Raw genomic sequence first — 23,942 nt, 5'->3', positions numbered from 1 at the left:
TCCGCTCGCTCAGCCGGACGGGGGTGCTGTTCTCTGGATGTGACCAGGCGACAAGGTGGCGCGGGTCGCCAGGGACGGAGCCCCTCTGAACTGGCTCAGTCTCGGGGATTTGGTGCACAGGTGGCATGTCGAGAGGCTCGAGGTCTCATGGGTCTGGAACTGGCTTGGGTTGAGTGGGCCTGAGTCCATGCCCAGCTGGGTCTGGGTGACCTTGATCAAGGGCTCCTTCTCTGTGCAGTGGGGGCCTCACCTGCCTCCCAGAGTCGTTTTGAGGTTCAAAGACACGCCAGAGGGGCGCCTGGGTGGCTCAGTTGGTTAAGCGGCTGACTTCGGCTCAGGTCACGATCTCGCGGTCCGTGAGTTCGAGCCCCGTGTCGGGCTCTGTGCTGACAGCTCAGAGCCTGGAGCCTGTTTCAGATTCTGTGTCTCCCTCTCTCTGACCCTCCCCTGTTCATGCTCTGTCTCTCCCTGTCTCAAAAATAAATAAAAAAAAAAGTTAAAAAAATTAAAAAAAAAAAAACAAAAAAAAACAAAGACACGCCAGAGGTAAGGAGCTTAGCACAACGCCGGCCACCCAGTAGGAGATCAACAGCCGGAAGCTTCATCATCAGTCAGAAGGTGAAAGAGAAGACATTTCCTTTGGGAAAACCCAGAGGATTAATACCCTTTTCTTTGTTGTCGTTCATCCCCAGCTGGAAAGACTCAGACCGAAACATCTGGCCCGGCTGCTGACTCAGGCCCACGGACTGGGGAAAAGGCCGGCTTCCCAGAAGTCCCTCCAGAAAGAGACCCCCCTCTGGATGAGGAGCCCCCAGGGCCTGAGCCTAGGATAGGGGCTCTGAGTGTGGAGATCCTCCAGTCGAGGATGGCATGCCTGCCAGGTCTCGGGGGTCGCAGGGCAGCTGGAGGTGAAGGGGAGGGTGCTGGTGGGGGGGGAGTGGGGGGGGGTGTTAGGGCGGCCTCTGAGCATCCTGGTGCTGGTGGGTGTGGAGGAGACAGGGAAAGTCCTAGAGGCTTGTGTTCTGGGCCAAGCCTCTCTGAGACTCAGGTTCTTCATTTTTCCAGCGAAGGAGTTGGATTCTATGAAGCAATTTCTAGATACCCGTCCATCCAGCCAGCCAGCCAGCCATCCTACTTTCAGTGAGGCAGCCAGGTGTCTTAGGTCAGTTCCGTGGAAGCAGGGCCTGAGACAGAGCTCCTTGGGAAAGCGATTTGTTGAAGGTTGCTCTCAGGAGAAGGGAAGTGAGCGAAGCAGGACAGGGCGGGGGGGGGGGGGAGCTAAGCAAGGTTGTAGCTCGACCCCGTGAGGAGCATCAATTCATACCACGGAGCCGGTTCCATTTTAAGGTGTAGGGGGCTGGGCTTTTGTAGGCTTGGGTCCGTTGGTCACCACCCCAGGCTGATCCTGGGATGGGGGTGCATGATCCAGGATGCATGAATGATGCCTGAGCCCATGATCCAGTTCAGTTGGGGGCAATTCTCCAGAGAAAGGAACATCCGTGAGCCAGTACAGCCAACGGCCAACCGCCTCTGGGGGATGGGTAGTCTGGTCTGGCAAAGGGATCGGAGTGGGGTGTTACCAGCATCCAATACAGACGGTGTTATCACTCCTGTTTAATATTTATGCATCTTTGCAATAAATATTTTTTTAGTACCTGCCGTGTACAGCTAGGCTCTGGGCTTAGCACTGAGGACTCAGCAGGGAACGAGTCTGATGTGGGCTCTGCTCTCAAGAAGGCTATATTCTAGTGGTAGAGAAAATTCGACAGGTTTTTACAGCAGGTTATTACAACCCCGTGTAAACATATCGCAGCTGTGGGGCAGCACAGGGCTCTGTGGGAGGACAGATGCGCACCGTGGCCCAGGCTTGGGGTGGAGGAGAGGTCAGGGAGGAAGGAGGAAGCAATATAGAGCTCGGTCCTATGGTATGAGTAGGTGTTATCCAGGTGAAGGGGTGGGAACAGTGTTCCAGACAAAAGGAGCAGGATGTGCAAATGTCTGGGGTTAAGAGAGACCACAGTGGTCTTCGGGACCTACTGTCTTGAAATTCTATTTTACCTTATAGACTTCGGCATCTCCGCAGGATCCGGGACAGAGCTGTGTCTTTTCGAAGCTCCTAGGGGAGCACTGTCTGTCTTCTTCCCGGTCATCTTTGTTGAAGCTCATGCTGTTTTTTTCCCCATATTAATTGCACACAAGGGATCTCACAGTCCTTTTAGGGCTGTCACATTCCAAGCGCTCAGATTGTATCCGTCGAAGGGCCCTGCTCTGAGAGGTGGGAGACCATTCTAATTTCGGATCTGTCAGCTTCCTGTGTGACCTTGGAGGAGTCACTTGCCTTCCCTGAGCCTCAGGCTCCTCCTTGTGTAAAAGGAGAAGCAGCAGACACGACCTGGCTCACCGTCACTCTTTCCACAACGACTCTTGTTGTAATTTTGGGACTTGCAACATACACTGATGGGTCCCAAGTGCCCGGAGCAGGGTCTGGTACATAGTAGGTGCTCAAAAGGCATATGCTGAGTGAATGAATATTCTCCATGTAGGACCTCCTCGTCTTCGGTGATCTTGTCCTCGCTCCCCCAGGGACTCCTGCCACAGCCACCTCCGTAATTACACCATACTGCCCCTCTTCCCTGCTCCCCCACGGGCCCAATTTTAACCCTCTTTTGGTCCCCCAGGCCCTCAACCTGTCGGTCCGACCGCCTTCTCATTGTCCCTCCTCACCTCCACCCTGTGCTCACTCCTTCCCAGCGTAGATCCCAGGCTCATGACAATCTCTCCCTTTCGCTCACAGGCCCCTAGCCTCTCCCTGCCACCTGCCAGCTTCCCTGGATACATCCCGGCCCTCCATTAAGTCCAGCTCCCTGCCTGTCCCCGACCCGCACCCTCATAGCTGGACAAAGCCCGGGATTCACACAACGGCGCTGACCGATGGCCCGTCAGACTGGTGACCGCTGACCGGCCATGGGGCCCTGTGGTGCTGTGGATCCCCTCACCTCCCGAGTCCTGAGTGCATTCCCCCACCGGCCTCATCGATGACTTTGCACTCCACTTCTCTGACCTTCCCCCCTGCCTCCCTCAGCTTTCCTCTCAGCCCAGAACCTTCCTCTGTCTCTCAATGAGCAAGGAGAAGCAACCCAAAGGAGGCTACAAACTCCTGCTGCCCCACGTAGCTACCTTCTGGCCTCTGCACAGCCAGCGTGAGCCCTCGCCCCGTGCTCCGCTGCTGCTCACCTACTTAGAGACATCCCTCCAGCAAGATTCTCCTCTCTTCCTTACGTGTTCACCTTCCTCTTCTCTCTCGGACCAGTCACACCAGCATAAGATGTGCTGGTACATTACCCATCTGTCTTCCTACCTTTCTCTGACCGCCTGAAGCCAGGGAAGGCGTTCGGCTTTTAAGGATCCCATGGTTAGATTAGAGTATGTGACTAGAGTGCGTGACCCAGGCTAATCTTCCAACTGGAGGTCCTGCTTTAATCATATCTGCAGAGTCTCTTTGTCCGGTAAGCTGGCGTTACTCACAGGCTGTGGGATTAGGACGTGGGCATCTCTGGAGCCATAACTCTGCCGACCGCAGGCCCAGGCCTTTGGAGAGGGCTTCTCAGAGTTGTTGCAGAGAAACCCCGGATGCAGAAGAAAGTGAACAGGGTCCCAGGGGTTGAGACCTCACCCCCAGCTCTCAGTTGCTCTGCACATATCTTTGAAATCTTTTCCGTCTTTAAAATTTCTGTCCATTTTGTATGCTACTTAAGAATACATGTGTTTCAGTATTAGAAAAAAATGCTCTAAATTGCTTGCCAGTTAGATCACGTACCATTTCCCCCTGAACTGGGAGTGAATAATGCTGCAGAAAAGTGAAACAGTTTTTTCTTAACGTTTATTTATTTATTTATTTATTTATTTATTTTTAAAAAAATTTTTTTTTCAACGTTTTTATTTATTTTTGGGACAGAGAGAGACAGAGCATGAACGGGGGAGGGGCAGAGAGAGAGAGGGAGACACAGAATCAGAAACAGGTTCCAGGCTCCGAGCCATCAGCCCAGAGCCTGATGCGGGGCTCGAACTCACGGACCGCGAGATCGTGACCTGGCTGAAGTCGGATGCCCAACCGACTGCACCACCCAGGCGCCCCAACGTTTATTTATTTTTGAGAGAGAGAGAGAGAGCTCAAGCCGGCGAGGAGCAGAGGGAGAGGGAGGGAGAGAATCTTAAGCAGACTCCATGCTCTGTGTAGAGGCTGATACAGGGCTCGATCCCACAACCGTGAGATCATGACCTGAGCCAAAATCAAGGGTCAGACGCCCAACTGACTGAGCCACCCAGGTGCCCTGCAACAGGTTTTTGGTGGCTTTCGGTACCCCGCCCCCCTCCAGCAAGGCCTCCCAGCAAGGCCAACTTTCCACCCGAGACTCCGAACCCAATGTGAACAGCGCAGCTTTGAGCCAGGTCTCCGAGGCGCGAGTGAAGGCCTCCCTGGCTCCAGCTGTCAGCCGAGGGAGGCATCTGGGGGCAGAAGGGCCTCCCAGCTGAAGGCACATCAGGGGACAGCTGCCCATGGCTCGAGTGGACCCAGCCAGCATCTGGGTGCTCAGCTAGCCCTGGTGGTGTGCAGGCCCTACCCCAGGCAGGGCTTCGTGGGGGACCAGATACATGAACAGATAGCCGTGTCCCCGTGGGTAATGTTCCGAGTACTTGAGCTCTCTGCTACTCAAAGTGTGGTCTGGGGACCAACCATGTCGGCATTTCCTTGGAGCTACGGAGAGATGCAGACTCCCGGGCCCGGTGAGTCAGAATCTGCGTTCTAGCGGGATCCTCAGGCACATGGAAGTTTGAGAGACACCCCTCAAAGTTTGGGGTGCAAAGTTCGAGGTCTGCACCCCTGTGTATGACAGCACTTGTGAAGGTAGTTAAGTCTGTGTCTGAGACTCCACGAGCCACAAAGGGTCTTACACACTTACACACTGTAGAGGGTTGTGCCCACGTGGAGTGGGGGGTGACCATTGCAGGAAAGTTCTGTGTGAGGCGACTCGGGGGGGGGGGGGGCAGGGCTCTGAGCCCTGAGTGTGAGACAGGCCCCGTTTCCACGGGTCTGAGCCTCTTATTCCCATCGTCCTTCTCCCTCGCCCCGGTGCGACCGGGCCGTGCTGGTTCCTCGGACCCCGGACTCTCAACCCCCGTGGGGAGAGTGGGTCACACAGCCCCAATTCCTGGAACAGGAAATAGTCTGTGGACAAGCCGTGGGTAAAAGTCTGCAACAGTAAATAGTCAGCTGGCGGCCGTGGCTGCATACCAACCATGCGGGGGGCAGAGACGAAGACAGGATGATGATCCTTAAAACAACCGCTGTCACCGAGCCCTCGGCTCAGCGTCCTTCTCAGGAGCTGTCTCCTTTAGTCCTCGAAATCACCTAACAAGCTCAGCATTTTATTCTCCCCATTTAGCAGATGGGGAAACAGGCTCAGAGGCACATGGACTAGCCCAAGGACACACAGTGAGTCAGTGCAGAGCTGAGACTTGAACCCATCCACGTGGCCGCAGTCTGTTCTGCAACCTGTGCCTCCCAGGGTGCCCTGTGCAGGGTCCACAGAGGGGGAGGCTAATTCTGCATGCGGGGGGGGGGGGCATTCAGGGACGGCTTTTCTGATGAAGTGGCGTTCAAGCTGGGTCTTAGAGGCTGACTAAGAGGTCAGACTTCATGGGGGACGAGAGAAAGGGTATCCCAGGTGGAGAGACCCGGAGGCCCCAGAGCAGATTCCTGGAGTGAGGGCTCCACCAAAGTTCTTGCTGCTCACGTGTGTCCTGTCTCCTCCAGGTGGTCGGGACAGGGCCGGGAGGCGCCTGCTTCTGGTGTCAACCACCGAGGGGGCCTGGGAGGCACCGTGGTGCACGGCCTCGGAAGTCACCAAGCTGCTCTCCTACCTGTGCACTGTCCCCAGGTAAGGAGTCGGGCCAGCTGGTCGCTCTGTCCCCCGTCAATTTCTTGGTCCAGAGCCCAGGACCGGGGACTGAAGGGAGAGACCCCAGGAACTTCTGTTCCCAGAGCCAGTCCCAAGCCAGATGCTGGGGTGACGGGGGGGGGGTGGGGTAAAGCAGGACAAACTTAGTTCCTGCCATCAGGGGGTTCCCAGGTTGATGGGGGAGGTGGATGGTGTGCAAGAAACAGCATGGACAAGAAGCACTCAGGGGGGTCTGTGTGGTGAAGAAAACGGGGGGGATGTTGTAGATCAGTGGCTCGCAAACCCGAGCATTGCACGAGTCACCCTGAGCGCTGTTAAAAACACATCACCGGGTCACACCCCAAGTTTCTGAGCCGCTAGGTCTTGGGCCTGAGAATTTGCATTTCTAACAAATGTCCTGATTCTATTCATGCTGCTTGGCCAGGGACCCATTTGGAGAACCACGGTTGTAGAGTGGGAAGGGTGGGTGACGAATTTCAATTGGGAAATCAAGGAGGGCATCTCCGAAGAGGTCATAACTGAGCTGGCAGGTGATAATCATAAATACTGTTGAACAAATAGAGGGCGAATGGGTGTGAATGCGTGGATGAGTAAGAGAGTGAAAGAAAGAAGTTGTGAGTAATGGGCGATCCAGGCTGATGCTAATACCTCTCCTCCCCCACCGCTCAGACTTCACATTGGACCGGCTGGGGAAAGTCACCATCTTTCCTCGCGAGTCCCAGCCCCCGGCTAGGAGGGTCTCAGAAGTGGTGTCTGCTCAGGACCGTGGCGATAGACCCCAACCCAACCTAGAGGTTGTGCAGCTAGGGGTAGGGGGTGGAGGGACTCGTGGAACCCTTTGGAACCTTCTCCCCGTGCTCCATCTCATGGGAGCAATCACTGCCACCTGCTGGCCATTGAGATTTTTCTTCCTCGTCTCCAAAGTGGTGTGGCTTCTCTGGCCTGAGGGGGGAGATGGGACCCCCTCTTCCGTGCTGAGAAGTGGCCAGTGTGGTAAACAGAGCCCTGGAATCCCACCAACTTGCCGTGTGACCTTGGGGCGGTAACCTCCCCCTCTGAGACTCACCCGATCAAAAGGAAACACCAAGCGGACTCCGATGAGCAGTGTAAACTGCGGGGTGCTGGGCCCAGCTTCACGCTGGGACATGCCAGAGACTCTGACTCCTCACATCAGCCGCTGCCCTCCAGGGGCCTCCAGGCTGGTGGCAAGGCAGGGGTGGAAACAGACCGCTCTCCCAGCACGAACACAGCCAGAGGCAGGTGAGGTGTGGGACATGAACACAGGGGCTTCATCTCCAAGAGCCTCTTCTCACTGTCTGCTACGTTGCTGCTCTGTGCCTCACTTTTCCTTCTAGGGGAATAGCAACGGAAGACATTTATATTCCTCTTACTCTACAGCAGTCACTGAGTGCCTTACGCTCATGAATTCATCGGTCCTCACCGCAGCCCCACAGGGCCGAAACTACCATTCTCCCCATTTACAGATGGGAAAATTGTCTCTCGGCAAGATGAAACAACTTACCTGGGTGACCAGATACTATGGCAGTGCTGAAACCCCACCTCCACACTGGCGATCTCTGGTTTTACCTATGAACTGGCTGGACATAAAGGCTGGAAGGCCCTGGGGGTTATTTTCCCAACCTGCCTGATCATCAGGATGGCCAAGGGCACTTGGAACCACACAGACGCCCTGCCCCACCCTGTACGTGCTGGGCCAGACGTCTGGGGGCTCGGGGTAGGGGCGGAGGTGAGGAATCGATATTTTTAACAACTCCTGACCACTGAGCCAGTTTGGGAAATCCTAACGTAATCGCTGAAAAGTACAGAGTGAACCAGTGACAGCGTTTTGGCTGCAAGTAACAAATTCCAATTCAAAATGTCTTTACTCATAAGGAAATTTATTTCTCTTGGTCTCTGCTTTAGAGCTCTTAGTAAGAGCCTCTTCAAGGAGAGCCTGTCTTTCCCAGAAGTCCCCTGGCAAACGTCTCCTCACTCCTCATTGGACAGAAACATGTCACGTGACCCCTACGTAAAGCAACCATTGGCCAGAGGAATTGGCTCGCTACTCTCGGCCTCAACCAATCAGAAACCAGCGCCTGGGGGACCCGCTCTATGGAGGGAATTGGATTCTTGAACGAAACCAGAATTCTGCCCATGGGAAGGGGGTGGGGTAAATGCTGGGCGACTCACCCACCGCAACTGGGATGGTGGCTTATAGCATATGATTGTTAGGGTGTGAGAGAGGGCTGTGTGAGGTATTGTGGGAACACCACAGAAGAAGCAATGGACTCTGCCTGGAGAAAGATCGTGGAGGGCTTCCTGGAGTGGGGTGGCCATGGGCAGTCGGTCTTGCGAGATGAAGAGCTCACCAGTACATCAAGGCTCTGGCAGCCAGCCCCCTCCCCTTCCACGAGGTCCTTCCCCCTAGAAAGTCCCATCCATCCAGCAAGACTGCCGATTCCGTTTACCACCCACAGGCCTGAAGATAAAACCAAGGGGCTGGCAGTTATGATTGATTCCAGGAAACAGCCTCCACACCCTGGTCTGGTCAGTGCCCTGCAGGCCACCCAGGTGAGTGGGAGGCGGACAGCCTCAGCCTAGCAAGGAGCTTGGGAGCTCCAGGGGACTTTTGACACTCATGGGCCCCAAGGGGCACAGACCTGGGACCGGAAACCCCAGGCAGGAACTCTTCGTTGCAGATACAGAAATCCCAGCCCAGTCTTGAAGACAGAGTGAGCTCACTGGTCCATGTGACTTGATAATCCAGAAGTGAAATGCCTGGATTCAGGGGCTCAGATATTGTCACCAAGACTTGGTTCCTGTCTCCATTTCTGGCCGAGTTCTCCTGGGAGGGCGCTATTCTCAGCCAGGCTTCCCGCCCTGGTGGCAGTCTGGTTCTCACTTCCCATGGTTTTTCACTGAAGCCCACCCAGTAGGAAAGAGTCAGAGATTCGCTTCCCAGAGGTCCCAGGAGGTTTCTTTCTGTCTCCTTAGCTCAGGTGTTCATCCACCAACCGATCTCTGTGGCCACCCCGATGGGCTTAGACTTAGGTCCCATGAGCCTCATGAACAGAGGAGCAAGGAAGAGGTTTGTAAGTTGCTGGCTTAGGCAGCGGAGAAAGTGGAAGGTTGGCATACACTTACTTTATGGTCTGATCCCCTCCTCTTCCTTCCCCTCCTCACTTTATACATGGGGAAACTGAGGCTCAGAGGGGACTGGTCACCTAGGAAGCTTGCAACTCGGCTTGGACCTGGTGCTCTATTGACTTCCAACCATTCATCTTCCAAACATACCACATAAACGTCCCAGCCGAGCCCCCCCCACCCCGCCCCAGCTGTTTGCCTGAGTCTTAGCAGGGGGCTCAGTGAAGGTCTAGACAGAGCACCTCTGAAACGGTTCTCTCTGACAGGCCCTGGCCCCAGCCTCCATCCGTGCTGTGTTCTACCTGGGAGAGAAGGAGGCTGCCCTCCAGCTGGAAACATTGCCTGACGTCCAGGTGAGGGGGAGGCTGAGCTGAGCCGGGGTGCAGAATTCACCAGCTGGGACCCGCCTGGAGTGACCTAGTGGAGGTCAACAAATACAAGGCTGGGCGTTACAATTGTCAGCCCTGCCTCCGTGGCAGGTGTGGCCAAATCAATCATCTAGGGCTCGCTCTCTGGCAATCCCAGAAGCTCCTGGTGGGCTCTACCACGTGACCGAGAGGTGCCTGTGGCATGAAACCGATTTTTAAAGTTTCAGCTCCTCGACCCCTCCCTCCTTTTCAGATGGGGAAACTGAGGCCCAAGGCCACCGAGTAAGCTAGAGGCAGAGACGCCTTTTCCATATTGCGGCCTTGATCTTCCCGCCTTTCTCTCCCTGGTTTCTCTCTCACCATCGCCAGCTCAGAGGCTGAGATGACTTGGGACTTTACAGCAAAGAGCCCTGCAGTTTTCTTTAATTAGCGCCGTGTACCGCAATCATGAGCGTGGGCCCCCTGCCCTCTGCCCTGCTTCGGGAAAGGATTTTCAAGGCCTCCTTCCTCCTCCTCATTGGTGCAGAGTCGCATTGGGAGCTAGAGATGTGCTTTAAAAAAAAAAAAATTTAATGTTGATTTATTTTTGAGACAGAGCATGAACGGGGGAGGGGCAGAGAGAGAGGGAGACACAGAATCTGAAACAGGCTCCAGGCTCCGGGCTGTCAGCACAGAGCCCGATGCAGGGCTAGAATTCACGGACTCTGAGATCATGACCTGAGGCAAAGTTGGATGCTTAACCGACTGAGCCACCCAGGCGCCCCTAGAGATGTGCTTTTTAAGGGTTTATGTGCCAGTGAATCCCTTGGGGACCTTGTCAAAGCGCAGGTTCTAATGGAGTAGCCCTGGATGGGGCCTGGGATTCTGCATCTCTAACATGCTCCTAGGTGATGTTGATGCAGCTGGTCCGTGGACCACACTTTGAGTACCGAGGATAACAGATGGGCCCAAACAGACAGAATCCGCCCAATCCCAAGCTTAGGTATCTGGAGCTGTTCCTAGCATAAACCTCCAACTTCACCGTCCGGGAGAAGCAGGCACCTCGTCCCTCCTCCATGTCTTAGAGGATACGGTCAGGATTTGGTGACCTTTCTCAGCCCCAAGAAGGAGACGGCACCTTGGTGGGTCACTGGAGAACAGAGCAAGGATTACAACAAAGAAGTTACGTGACCAGGGTCAGCTTTCATCCATTTGTGTGATTTCCCGGAGATCTGTGTTGGGAAAGAGCCCAGCTTAGAGGGAGTCAGTGCGGTGATTGATTAATGATGTCTGCCTCGGGCACGTGCTGGGGAAGGGGCAGTAGGAGTGCTGTTTACTTACCATTCCTTAGCCAGGGTCTCATTCTGAATTTTGATTTGTCAGACTTTCCAGAGAAGATCCTTGCCCGGAAAAGCAACTCTTAACGCCAGGGCCAGCCTTACCTGTGGCAGATGGAGTGGTGTTGGGGCAGGGATCTGGCAGGCCCTTCTCAAACAGGTGTGCCCACGCTGAGTCCCCTGGTCATCTTGACTGTCTTCTTTCACCTGCAGGTAGAGGTGGTGACCTCACTGAGAGCTCTCAGCCACCATGTGGACCCCGGGCAGCTGCCCACAGCCCTGGAAGGCCCCTTCCCCTACTGCCACAGCGAGTGGGTGCAGTTCTTCCAGGTGCCTACCCTCGAAGCCTTTACCGCCCACCCTAACTCCTTCTCTTCCTCCTTCACTCTCCTGCCCCCTGGATCTAGTGACCCCGTCAGGCCCAGAGACAGTCGTCCAACATACATTTATGATGAGGGTGCAGAGTCCAGTAACGAGGAGCTCAAGCTCTGCACCCAGACTGCCTGGGTTCCAGTCCCAGGACTTGGGGAAGTCACATAGCTTCTCTGAGCCCTTTTCCTCCACTACAAAATGGGGGTAATGGCAGTACCTCTCGAGGGGGCCGTTGTGAGGTTTAATTGAGTTCATGTGGGCGAAGAGCTTAGAAGAGTGTCGGGCGCATGCTAAGAGCTGTGTCTACGCTTAAGTGCCGATGAAATTGACGGACATTCGTTCTGTGGACCCACGCAGCTCGGAGAGCTCAGGGTCTGGTGAGGGAGGCAGACTCGTTCCCCCCTGAAAGAGGGAGGGAATAAGGAAACTCCTTCTCCCTATGATCTCAGGCTCTTCTCCGCACAACCCTGGAGGGGGCATTTCATGCCCACTTTAGTACATGAGGACACACAGGACGGGGGTGGCTGGCACAAGAACACACGAGATTCCTGGCTTAACTCGCACAGAAAGCAGTGCCCATAAGTGCTGCCCTGGACTTTCCCTAGACCAGGGCTGCTCACCTTCGGCACCAGTCACGTTTGGGACTGGCTGCTTCTTTGTTGTTGGGGGCGATCCTGTGCACTGCAGCGTGCTTAGCACCGTCCCTGGCCACTACCCACTCTGACAGGAGCACCTCACAAATGATGACAAGCAAAAACATCTCCAGACATTGCCTGTTGTCCCCTGGGGATCGAAATCACCCCTCCCCACCCCCCCCCACCCCCCCCAGTGAGAGCCACGCGTCTCCACTAACAATCTAATGTGGTGCTTTGTTTATTTGTTTTTGGCCCCGGTGCTCTCCCGCTTATCATGTGTCTGTTTTTGAACAGGCAGTATGTGAAAGCTTCAAATGGTACTAAAGGGTATATATTGAGTGGTCTCCTTTCCTACTCATCCCACAGTCGCCCCCCGGTTCCCCTCTGGTGAATCCAGTGGCCTTTGAACTGTATTTTCACTTTAAAACCTTCCCTCGAAATGACATCTAACCTGTAGACCCAGAATGTGAAACTGATAATGATGTTGGCTGATAGGATACACTGAGCACCTCACACAAATGCACACGTTTCATCCTCACGCTAGCCTCTAAGGTAGGAACGACTGCGATCCCATTTTACAGAGGAGGATGCCGAGGCACAAAGAGGTTAGGCGATTGGCCCAAGGCCTCACAGCTAGTCGGCAGGGAAGCTGGGCCGAAGTGGGACTCAGCAGAAGACGCCCCCTAACTCTGCCCTCCCCCATCTGCTCCTTCCCCTTCCCCAAAGTATCCCCTTGGGGGCCTTCTTTCTCCTCCTCCTTTCATTCCCAGCACCAGTGGTTCTCAAAGTATGGTCCCTGGACCAGCAGCATCGGCATCACTTGGGAACTTGTTAGGTGTACATTCTCAGGCCCCACCCAAAAGGAATGAAACCGGGGACTCGGGAGTGGGGCTCAGCAGTCCGGATTTTCTCCAGACCTCCAGGTGATTCTGATGCAGCTGAAGTTTGAGAACCACTGCCTAATGCCCTCCCTGTGTCCTCCTGGAGTGGGCAGGTGGCCTCGCTGGCCCGGGCTGACACTCCCACTCTGGCTTTCCATCACGCAGAAGCTGGACCCCTTCCTTGCTGACCTGCACCAGGTCTCCGCCTTGCTAAAGGCTTCCATCAAGCAGTTTGAGAAGAGTGACCTCCCTGGAGGGGTGCAGGTGAGCCAGGAGCATGGGGTGGGGAAGCCTCACTATACCCCAGATTCCGTGGACCAAGGGCTCAGCGAGGGGGGCAGCCGGGGTGGGCGTCATCATCCCGTTTTTTTTTTTTTTTTAATCCGCTCACTTGACTGATATTTACTGGACACTCACTATATGTCATATCCTGGAGACCCAGCACACTGTCCTGTCCCTGCCCTCATAGGGTTTAGGGTGCAGAGGTGAGAGTAGTCATTAAGAAAATAAGCAAAGAGGGGCGCCTGGGTGGCGCAGTCGGTTAAGCGTCCGACTTCAGCCAGGTCACGATCTCGCGGTCCGTGAGTTCGAGCCCCGCGTCGGGCTCTGGGCTGATGGCTCAGAGCCTGGAGCCTGTTTCCGATTCTGTGTCTCCCTCTCTCTCTGCCCCTCCCCCGTTCATGCTCTGTCTCTCTCTGTCCCAAAAATAAATAAAAAACGTTGAAAAAATTAAAAAAAAAAGAAAGAAAATAAGCAAAGAAACGGGTGCGTAGTTCCAAATTGTGCCAAATGCCATGAAAATAAGATTGAGAACAATGGGGAAGGAGGGAGGGCCTCCCTAAAGAGATGGCATTTCGGTTGAAGATGAGAAGGAGCTGGCCATGGGAACAGAGGGGGACTGCTCCACCTGGAGAACAAATACGTGCCAAGGTGCTGAGGTGGGGTGGTTCTGGTATGTTCGAGAATAGCATGGAGGCCAATGTAGAACAGAGCGGTGGGAGCGGGGCAAGAGAAGAGAAGAACTAGAAGAGAAGAAACCAGAAGAGGCTGTATCAAGGACTTGGGTTGGGATTCGACTCTAAGCCGGCAGGAAAGGTCCTGGAGAATTTTAAGCAGCAGGGCGAACACATAGCCCCTTTGAGATCCTGCCAGCTGCCGTGTGGGGAACAGACTGCAGGGGGAGCCAGAGAGCAGCAGGGAGACCAGTGAAGAGGCAGGGGTGAGTGTCCTAACAGGAGGTGTAGACCCTGGGTTGGTGGGGGTTGCTCCCGTGAGGTTGCCATGGTGACAAGAGGAGGCGTGGCTCGAGGAGATGTTTTAGCGATAGGAAGGATAGACTTGGTGCAGGACCTTGAATGCCGAACTGGGGGAGTCAGGCATGATCCGGGTGTGGGGAGCCCTGGAAGGCTGTAGAAGGAGAGTGGGGATGGGGCCTCAGGCCACCTTCCTACACTGGCAGGAAGCCTCCAGGTGTCTGAGCAAGTCCAAGGAGCTGATGGAGACCGTGCTGAGGGACCCAGGGCTGCTGGGCCTCCAGCGGGAAGGGGGAGCCACTCTGGCCAGGCTACGGCAGGAAGCCAGTAGGCTGGACTTCAACCCTGACGTCAGGTATGAACAGCCAGGTTTTTCCTCCCCAAGTTTTGTCCACTGGCCGGGGAGCTGGGAGCGCACAGGGTGGGCCCTAAGGATGCCTAGCATGGGGGGCATTTGCAGGGTCCGTATCCTGGGCTGAGCCTTTGGTAAGGTCCCTTCTCTGCTGCCCCTCCTTCAGCCGCGGCCATCTTCAGCCCAAAGTGGGCATCAGAGGACAGCCCCTGCTCGTTTCCAGTCACCCCCAAGCACTTTCTCTGACTTTCTAAGACACTGGGCTGAATCCCTTCAAGGGTCCATCTCGTTGATTCCTCAAAAGAACCTTGTGAGGGCCACATCGTCCTCATTTTGCTGATGGGTAACCGAGGCTCAGCGAAATGATAGATGAGCCAGGACATCTGAGCAGTAACCCCTGCACCGCCCGGCCTTCCCTGGTGGGTTTCTCAGCCTGGCGGAGAGAACCGTCAGCCGTGGCCGTGGTCTCAGAGCCACAAAACACAAAAAAATACACATTCCTGGAAATTACGGGTTTTCTTAAGTTTGGGGGGGGGGTGCCAATCAGTAATTAAATCAGTCAGTAATTGGAGATATTTTGTCTCTGTTAGAACAAACACAATTATGAAGTTCGCCTAAGCTTCCAAGAACAACTTGTTTATTTAACTAACGCCTAAATAGCGCTTAGTATGAGCATAGCCTTGTGCTAAGGGCTTTGCAAATATTAACACGTCTAATTCCCACTAGGTGGAGTCTCGTATTATCCTCATTTTACAGTGGAGGGGTCTGAGGCTCAGAGAGAGGTCAAGTGACTTTCCCAGGGTCACACAGCTGAGATGTGTGGGGGTCAGGACTTAACCCAGGCAGCCTGGCCCAGAATATCGAACACACCGCCCTGAGCTGCGTCCACAGACAGATTCGCACTGATGTGGGTCCTGGTGCTTGTCACACAGCCTGGCACTGTCTTTCCCAGCGTGACCCCGCCTCACTGTCCCTGTCGGCCATAGGCCTCCCCAGACTGTTGGCCACCAGCAGCTCCACCAGGGGGCGGTGTGGTCCCACATGAGCCGCTGAGCTTGTTCTGCAGAGGGGTCCCTGCAGCTCCCGCCTGCCCACCCCTTCCTCCCAGTGTCCGCCAGGCTGGCTGGCATTTTCCATGCACTGACCCTGGGCCTTCACCCCTTCCTGGAGAGGCAGTGATCTGCGGGAAGCTGCAGTCAGATGGGGGAGGCCCAGAGCAAAGATGGCAGGCTTTCCTTCCGTGTCCTTTTTTCCCTTTTCCATCTGAAATAAGACCCTGTAGGGCAGAGGAGGGTGGGGTGGGATTCCGGAGAGTCCTCCCCTCACCGGAGTATCACCGTGCCTGACTCCCGTCTGCTCCCTTTCATTTATGTCTTGCTGGCTTTGACTATTTTTTTAAATTATGTGCAAAAAAAGCTGTAGACTGGATTCCAATTCAGAATGCGATGCGTGAGAGTCAGTTCCTCTCTCTGGACCTCAGTTTTCTCATCTGTAAAATGGAGGCTGTGGTGGAAAGGCGGGTTACGGCCACTCACCATCATTACAATAGGAATAACAAGCACTAACAGTGGGTGTTGGGTACTGTTAAGAGTTTTGAATGTGTGAGGGCTGGTTCTCAGCCCTTGCTGCCCCCCTGAAACCATCTAAGAAGCTTTAGAAAGTGCTAATGTCCAGGCTGCACTCAGAGCCTGACTCAACTGGCTTAGGGTGGGTGTTGAGATTTGAACCCAGATCTGTCCAACTCGGATTCCCAGGGCATCTCCCAGGGAAGGGGAGGGTCTTTCGGTTTCCCACTGTGTCCTCTGGCCTTCTCCGTCCCAGGAAAGGCCAAGTCTGAGGCCCAGAGAGGTATAGGGACCTGCCCTAGGTCACCCAGCAAGTCGGCAGCTGGAATACCCAGGCTGGACCCACGGAACCGGTGGGGGTCGGGGGGGGGGGCAGGCGTACTGGTGGGGAGGGCATCTTGGGCCCTCTTGCACCCTCTTCCACCTCCCAGGAGCCATCTGGCCGAAGCTGTCGCCTGGTACGGCCTCGTGGACGAACAGCTGCATGTCCTGGTCACTGCCTCTAACCACCTCCTGGGGGCGCTGGAGCTCCGCGTCCGCCTCGGCCGCCTGGAGGCTGCCATCCACCAGGTGAAAGGGGAGGCTGGCCTCTGGGTGGGGGAAGGCCCTGCTCCAGACCCTGCCCCAGCCAGGCACTCTGCTCTGGTGTAAGGACACGAGGCTGGCCGTTCTTCAAGAGCCAGGCGGGCGGCCTGTGACGCGGCGTATGACACGGCACTACGGAAGTGCTGCGCGGGTGAAGACGTAACCCAAAAAGCTGTTCTCATCCTGCCGAGCCCCAGGCCAGAGCCTTTGCGTATACAATGATTTTCCAACCTTACCGCCTACCAGGGATGGGGGAAGATGCTAGGATTGCTCCCACTCATCGATGAGGAAACTGAGGCCGGAAGACATTACGTCACCTGCCTGTGGTCACACACCTGGGAATCTGATCTTGGAGCCCACCCCCGGCATCACCTCACCCGACTGCCGGCGTCTAGAACCAGTGCAGCCCTTCGTGCTGGGGGCTGGGGGGCACATGGATGGCCTGGGTTCTAGTCCTGGCTCCAGCACTGACCCGGACCCCAGACAAGTTATTTAACTATTCATTGCCTCAGTCTTCTCATCTGTCAAATGGGGAGATAATAGGAGTGCCTGCCACGAATGGGCTTTTCGAGGGTAAAGGGAGTGAGTACATACTCTTTAAGGCATCCCAGGGTAAGAAGGGGACTTCTGCTCCTGGGTTCGAGGGCCGTTTTATCCCCTCTGTCCCTCATCGAATCCTCACGCCTACCCCACTTTGCCACTGAATAAACTAAGGCCCAGAAAGGGGACGCGACTTGCCCAGTTCGCACAGTGAGTTAGTTCACAGCGGGCCCGCGCACCTTGCTCTACAGAAGGCAGCATTTCCTGTTTGCATAGCCCCGGGGATGAGGAGCTCATTACTCTCAAGGCTGCCTCTTTTCTGATTAGCAGCGCTGAGTGGTTAGAGTAAGCTCAAATTTGCCACCGTGAGACTTCATTCAGACAAGCGCGCACGGACGGCCTACTTCGGGCATGGCACCGGCCGGGCCAGATGCCCCCTGGGGTCCCACTCAGAGAGTCCTGCCCCCTTCAGCTACTTGAAGAACATGACAATGCACCCACCCTCCCCAAACTGTCCCTTCTGCCCAGAACCGGGAGGGTCTCGGTCCAGGCCAACGGGCGCAGGCCCGGCCACCGAATCAGTGAGGACACGATCCCCACTTCCAAGGGAGCGGGGAGCTGGCCGAGGGACGTCTCCCCAGGCACCCCTCATGTCCGCACCTCCCTCCCCTGCCCCAGGTCAGCAACTGGATGGAGCAGGAGGGGAGCCGGTGCCTGCAAATGCTGACCCCCAAAGACAGAAGCTTGGAGACTGTGGAGAAAGCCCACGCGGAGTTTGAGGACTTCTTTCTCCAGGCTGCAGTGCGTTCCTAAAGACGGAGGAGCAGGATCGGAGCAAATGGAGAGGGCCGTGGTGGGGGGGGGGGGGCACTGCTAGGGCAAAGGTGTGCAGGTGGGAAAGTGCAAGGAAACGTCCGGAGACAGTGAGGAGACCGGCATGGATCAGAAAGGGTTCCGCTTAGATGCTGTCTCCTCCAGGAAGCCTTCCTGGATCACCACATCCAAAAGAAGACCTATCTCAGGATCCCTGGAAGATTTTATAAAATGCAGACTCCAGGGTCCCACCAGAGACCTATTAAGTCAGCCTCACAGGTCAGGGGCAAGGAATTTGCACCCTTGATGTACGGGAGCCTAGGACACGGGTGATTCAGCCCCTCTCAGCCCTCAGGGAGCTCCCAGGCCAGTGGGGGCTAGGGAATGCCAGAAAAACAGGGCAACAAACAGAAAGGGAGACATGTGGGGACACATGGCAGGAGTCCCTAACCCAGACCCTGGGTCAGGGAAGTTTCCCCGAAGGAGGTGACAGCGAGCAGAGTCCCAGCTAGGCATGGACTGCTGAGGCGGAGGCCCGGTGCCCATTTTGTAGATGACACAACAGAGGTCTGGGAAGCCCGACAACTCAGCAGTGGGGCGGCAGAGGTTCCTGGCCTCTGAGGGACGCCTCAGCTAAGATGGCACCCGAATGGACACCTCTCCTCTCCCGCTCAGGCCCAGTACCGCCGGGGCCTGGAGCTGTCCAAGCAGGCAGCTCAGCTGGGAGCTGCGGCCGGAGGAGCAGAGCTCCCGGAACTGGTGGCCTTCACCTCCACCCAGCGGGCCTTCCAGGCCAAGCTGACCCACTTCTACATGGCGGCCGAGCGGCAGCGCACGGACCTGGAGACGCTGCTCCGTCTACACCACTTCTGCAAGAAGGTGAGCCTGTGGCCGCCCGCACAGACCCTCCCCGCCCCGTCCAGCTCGGAGGTGAGGGGGGAGGGGGCAGGGAGCAGCCCACACACAGCACGAGGCTCTCTGGAGGATTCATTCTATTGTCACCTGCATTTTCCAGAAGAGAAGCAAGGTTGGAGAGGATAGGCGACCCCTTAAGTCAGTCCCAGCCGATCTCGGACCCCAGCTTGTCCCATTACACCAGGCAGCCTCCCAGCAGCCTAGAAGTCAGCTCTCAAAGGACACTCAGATATCATCTGCCTCTTAAACGTTGGGATTAGGGGAAGGGGACCTGGTATTTCCGAGAATCCAGTCAAAGCCATAGACTTCCTCTCTACGCATAGCTCTCTGCAGACAACTTCAGGCGGTCAGACCAGCCTAAGAAACTTCCGTTGCAGAGCTGGGGAAACAGGATCAGAGAAGGACTGACACCTAGCCAGTGTCACACGGGAAGCCCATGGCACCATCGTAGTGCTCTTTTCCATGCCTCGCCTTGCCTTACACAGTGGGTGGGAGCTGGGGAAGGAGGGGACAGTTGGCGGAGGGTGGGCCCGGAGTCTTTTCTGAGCACCCCCAGAACAGAGGCCTTAGTCCTGGCCAGGAGCCCAGAGTTTGGCCAGCAGTGGGGAGGAAAAGACAGGGCTCCTCCGGGGGAGGGGATCGGGGGCGGTGCTGGGGTCGGAGGCAAGACGAACTCCGCTGCTTTGCATCGGTCGTCTCTGGGCAATCCAGTGTGGCAAGGCAGAGTGGTCCCATTTTACAGATGAGGATGCTGAGGCCCTAAGAAGAGAAGGGCCTTGCCCAAGGCCACACAGCTGCAGAAAAGAAGAGCTGGAATTTGAACACAGATGCGTTCCTGCTCTGTGTTCTTCTCCAAAGGTGGGGGTGTGGATGGTAACAGGTTCCCATGTTCAATCAGGTGTGATGATGATAGGATTATTATGAGAGTAGCCCGCATTCGTGACTGTGGACTCCCTGTTGGACACTCTTCTAAGTGCTTCACAAACCTTATCTGATTTGATCTCACCATATCTTTCTCTTTTTTTCAATTCTTTTTTTTTTAAGTAGGCTCTATGCCCACCGTGGAACTCAAACTCGCAACCCTGACATCAGGAGTCACATGCCCTACTGACTAAACCAGTCAGGCCCCCCTAATCTCACCATATCTTTATGGGGGAGGGGCGCGAACATTGTTTCCATTCTGCAGATGAGGAAACTGAGGAATGTGCCTTGCACAAGGTTCCCCAGAGGGCCGATGGTCAAGCAGGATTTGACTTAAGAGACCCCACCCCCCAATCCATTTGACCAAATCTCTCACTTTTCTCCTGGGGGCACTGAGGCCTAGGGGGACCAGCAGCAGCCTGGGAGAGCTGTACCCTAGATGGGACAAGAACCCACAGCTCTGGTCCAGGCCCAGCACCCCCAGACTCGCCCCTGAGGACAGAGCGGGGGAAGAGCCTGACCCCAGCCTCCCAGCTGTCAGGCTGGCTCAGCACACAAAGGATGGAGAAGTCAGGATGCTTCAGAGGGGAAGCGAGAGGGACTCTGCTCAAGTCCCCCTGCGGTGCTGGGAGGACAGGTCATTTTCTCTGTCTCTGAGGCGCAGCGGGCAAGGGATAGGGACGGTGGCAGCCAGGGGATCCCGCTCCCAGCTGACAGAAGAGAGCCAGGCAGTGGCAGAACCTGAGGCTTAGAGCCAGGGGCGGCTCCTGCCCCCGGAAGGCTGTGTGACCGCAGCCACGGTCTTCACTGCCCTGGGCCTCAGCTCCTCGTCAATAATAACGATCAAAATAGTAATAATAACCAAAGCTTCTGTAGCTCTTACTATGTGGCAGGCCCTGTCTTGTCATTTCACATGCCATTTTATTGCCACACCCATCCTCTGAGGCAGGTGCTGTTATTATGCCCAATTTACACACAAGGAAACACAGAGAGGTCAAATAACGCATCCAGGGTCACACAGCTGGGAAATGGCCGAGCTGAGATTCAAACGCAGATCATCTGGCTCTTGCTGGATAGTGAGAGAATTAAACTCAATGTAAGTAACCCCCACCCCAGGCTTTACTCAAATTTGGGATGGTTATTATTAACGCCAACATTATGATCATTAGCAGCAGTAGGAGTGGTAGCAATGCCCCGAGCGTCAAGGGCAGCTGGCCCCTTCTCTCCTCGCGTGCTGATTCCGGCTGATCTCAGCCCCATAAAACACACTTGCTGCACCTCTGGGCCTTCTCACTTGCCCTTCCCTCAGTTGGGAACACTTTTCCTTAAGACTGGCTGGTTTCTTAACTTTCTTCAGTGCTCAGCTCACATGTCCCCTCCCCGCCGAGGCCCCTCCTGGCCCCCTGGCCCCCATTCCCTCTGGCCCCCCCGTTTTTCTCACTTCACGGTGCTCACCGTGATCTGGAATTTTCCTGTTGCCTCCTCACCTGCTTGTCTGTTGTCAGTGACCAAGTGGATGGAGGAAGAGTGAGGAGGGAGGAGGGAGCAGGAAGGTTGGGGGCATGTGGGAAGATAGAGCCCCACCCAGGCCTGGGAATCCTACAGGAGGTGGCACCCTGACCTTGAATCCCACTGCGCGTGGCCCTCTCGCTGTTTGACCCGGTTCCTCTCCGGCCCCGGATCTTCATCCGCACAACGAAGGGTTCGGCAGGCTGCCCCCATCCCTGTCCAGCTCAGCCTGGAAGATCAAGTGCCAGACAGACAGACAGGACAGCCCTGTGCTGGGCCCAGCCCCGGGCAGAGAGCGCGCGTGCGGCGGCTTTGGCACTAAATAATAATAACACAATCGCGCCGCTAACAGAGATTTATGGAGCCCTTTCCCAGCCATGAGCTCCGTGTGCTTCCGCGAATATGAAGCCATTTATCTAAAGACAAGTTCCCTTAATCCGCGGAAAGATGGTTTCCTTGGAGAAAACGGTTCTCCAATCCCCACAGCTAACAGCTCGCTGTCGGTTCTAAATTAATGGAGAGAAAGATTATGTTTTTCACGAGCTGCTGGGAAACGTGTTGGCTCCTTTGCAGCCTGCAGACATTTTGTGGGTGAAAGAGGGACACGCAGAATCCCACAGTGGGGCAGAGGCCGGGCTGAGGGAGGAGGGCCCCCCCCCCCCCCCCCCCGACGCCGGGCCGGGTTGGCTGATGGTCTCTCCAGCGACTGCTCGGGGACGCAGCCCTGCCTGGGCCGGTGTCGCCCGGGCAGGGAGGTGCTTGCAAGATACTCTGTCAAAGACTGGATACATCTGAGTTCAGATCCCACACTAAACTGCAGTGTGACCCGGGGCAAGTGATTTCCTGTCTCTGAGCCTCGGATTCGTCCTCCGTAAAACGGGCTGCGGGGTGCGGTTCAGTGGGATCGCGCGTGAGATGCACAGAGCCTGGCCAGCCGAAGGTGCTCGATAAACATCAGCACGACGCCTCCCTCTGCGCCAGTCGTGAGGGGTGAATGCAGTCGTTAGGACAACCAGAGGAGCCGGATGCCCCGCTCTGGATCGCCCCCCGAGAGGGGTGAGGCTTGGCTGGCCCCCAGGTCATGCCTGAGGATCCCCAGGGGGCCGGGGGCTGTTTGCTGGTCGCAGGTGTGTTGACCTCAGGGGCGAGAGCGAAACCGTGGCCTTGGCTGGCGGCAGAGACTCTCATGACCCCACAGAGGAGGCCGAGGCATCGACTGGGCAACGTCTTAAGAATTCAACCCGGCAGTCCGTGTTTTCTGCTTGGAGATGCACATGCCGTCCTCATGGAGCCCCACGGCCCCGCTCCCAGCCTGAACCCCACATCCCTCTCTTCTCGCCCCCAGATAACCTGGTTTCACGTGGACTGTCAGGACCTGATGAGGCAGCTCAGGCTGGGCAAGACCCAAAGGGCCAGCCCCGGAGACCAGCGCCTCGTCCACCGCTACCTGCGGCGACTGGCATCCGAGTTCCCTGCCGAGAAGCTCACGGCCATGGGGCTGCAGGTGGCCTCTCTGAGCCAGGAGGGCCCCGGCCAGGCCCTGTGGGAGGAGGCCCGGGTGAGACACGAGGAGATCCGGACCCTCCTGAAGAGGGCACTGGCCCACTGTCCGTGCCCAGCGGGGCCCGCCGCCCACTCGGCACACCCAGAACTAAGAAAGGCAGCGGCCGAGGGTCGGGGTCTGAATGCAGCGGTCGCTTCTAGGGGAAGGGGAAGGCGGGGCCTGCCCCTCGGGGACTCCCTGGGCCTGGATCGACCGCCAAATTCCTATTGGCCTCGGGCCCCCCGAGAGGGGCAGAATGGAAGTTTCCAGGCAGGCCTTCTGGCCCAGGAAGCTGGCCAGACTGTAGAGGCTGATGAAGGCAAAGGTCCCCGTGAGCCCTTTGATCCTGCCCCGGAGCCTCTCCTTGCCCCTCTCGTCTCCTGGCAGTGACTCCCCAGGCAGAGTCACACCCCCCACCCCGCTGGAGGCAGCTTCTCCTCAGAGGGGACAGACTCACAGACATCTCTGGAGGACTCATCCCAGACAAGTCCCCTGCATCTCTCTAGCTAAGAACCCCACCACTCACACCAGGCTCCAGGGGGTGGCTGGGGAGGGGCCCAGTGACAAGAGGCAGTTCGGGAGCCCTGGCTGAGCCCCTCTGGACCTGGCTCCTGACCCTTGCTGTATGTGTCGCCAGGAGAGGGCAGGAGCCTGAACCCGCTCTGAGCTCCAGGAAACTCCAGGAAGACCCGACTCACATAAAGTAGGGAGGGCAGGGCAGGACAGAGTAGAGCCCGGGACCCCGGGACCGACTGCATAACCCCCGGTCCCGTCGTGGAAAGAGTAACTGGTACAGACCCTTCCAGAAGTCTCAGAGGCAACCACCTGGAGTTCAGGGGTGCACAAGCTTCCCCGTGGGGCCCGCGGGGCACCCTTGTCATGAGCGGGGGGACTCGGGAGTGGCTTCTTATCTGAGACACGGATTCCAGTGCCTGTTTATCTGGTGGTGAACTCAGGATCCTCTGGTGGAGGAGTAGAGGGGAGTCTGGGAAGGGAATAAAGGGTGTGTTGTCAGGCAAATCCCTGCACAGCCGGCTGTTTGTTCTCTGGGCCGTTGGCCTCCGCGAAGAGAATCATCTCCTAGAAGCCAGTTAGCGCACCCCAAAGGAGTGAGAATGCACTCTCCGCTCTGCTCCTCCCACCGGCGAGGGCCCTCTGTCTCACCTTCCAGGAACCCCACTTGTCCTGGTCCTCCAGAAAGAACCCGCTTCCCCTCCCCACATGTCTTCTCAGACTCTAGGGGGTCCACTCCCCCGACCCCAGGACGCTC

The 23,942-nt window shown here is 56.3% G+C and overlaps 1 protein-coding gene across 2 annotated transcripts in view; it reads left to right on the top strand.

Moving 5' to 3' along the window:
• KIAA1755 (KIAA1755 ortholog) overlaps nt 1-23,692 on the top strand; it is a 41,670-nt gene extending 17,978 nt beyond the window's left edge. Inside the window, exons 4-15 of one of the 2 annotated variants that reach the window (XR_015249455.1) lie at nt 693-881; nt 5,816-5,939; nt 8,438-8,531; nt 9,371-9,457; nt 11,002-11,118; nt 12,842-12,940; nt 14,136-14,284; nt 16,278-16,416; nt 17,650-17,772; nt 18,460-18,663; nt 20,018-20,257; nt 22,475-22,573. Coding sequence is in view for 1 of the 2 variants with exons in the window: in XM_086702171.1 (XP_086558297.1) it covers nt 693-881; nt 5,816-5,939; nt 8,438-8,531; nt 9,371-9,457; nt 11,002-11,118; nt 12,842-12,940; nt 14,136-14,284; nt 16,278-16,416; nt 17,650-17,772; nt 18,460-18,663; nt 22,475-23,062 (1,913 nt within the window). In the remaining variant the exon portion in view is untranslated. Of the gene's footprint in view, nt 1-692; nt 882-5,815; nt 5,940-8,437; nt 8,532-9,370; nt 9,458-11,001; nt 11,119-12,841; nt 12,941-14,135; nt 14,285-16,277; nt 16,417-17,649; nt 17,773-18,459; nt 18,664-20,017; nt 20,258-22,474 lie in introns of both variants that reach the window. The other variant, XM_086702171.1, reaches the window with a different exon arrangement.
• Nucleotides 23,693-23,942: the final 250 nt, after the last annotated feature.

Source organism: Puma concolor, chromosome A3 (genome assembly GCF_028749965.1).
Source record: "Puma concolor isolate L17-30 chromosome A3, mPumCon1.1.hap2, whole genome shotgun sequence".
Lineage (NCBI taxonomy): Eukaryota > Metazoa > Chordata > Mammalia > Carnivora > Felidae > Puma > Puma concolor.
This window is presented reverse-complemented; position numbering and strand designations above follow the sequence as displayed.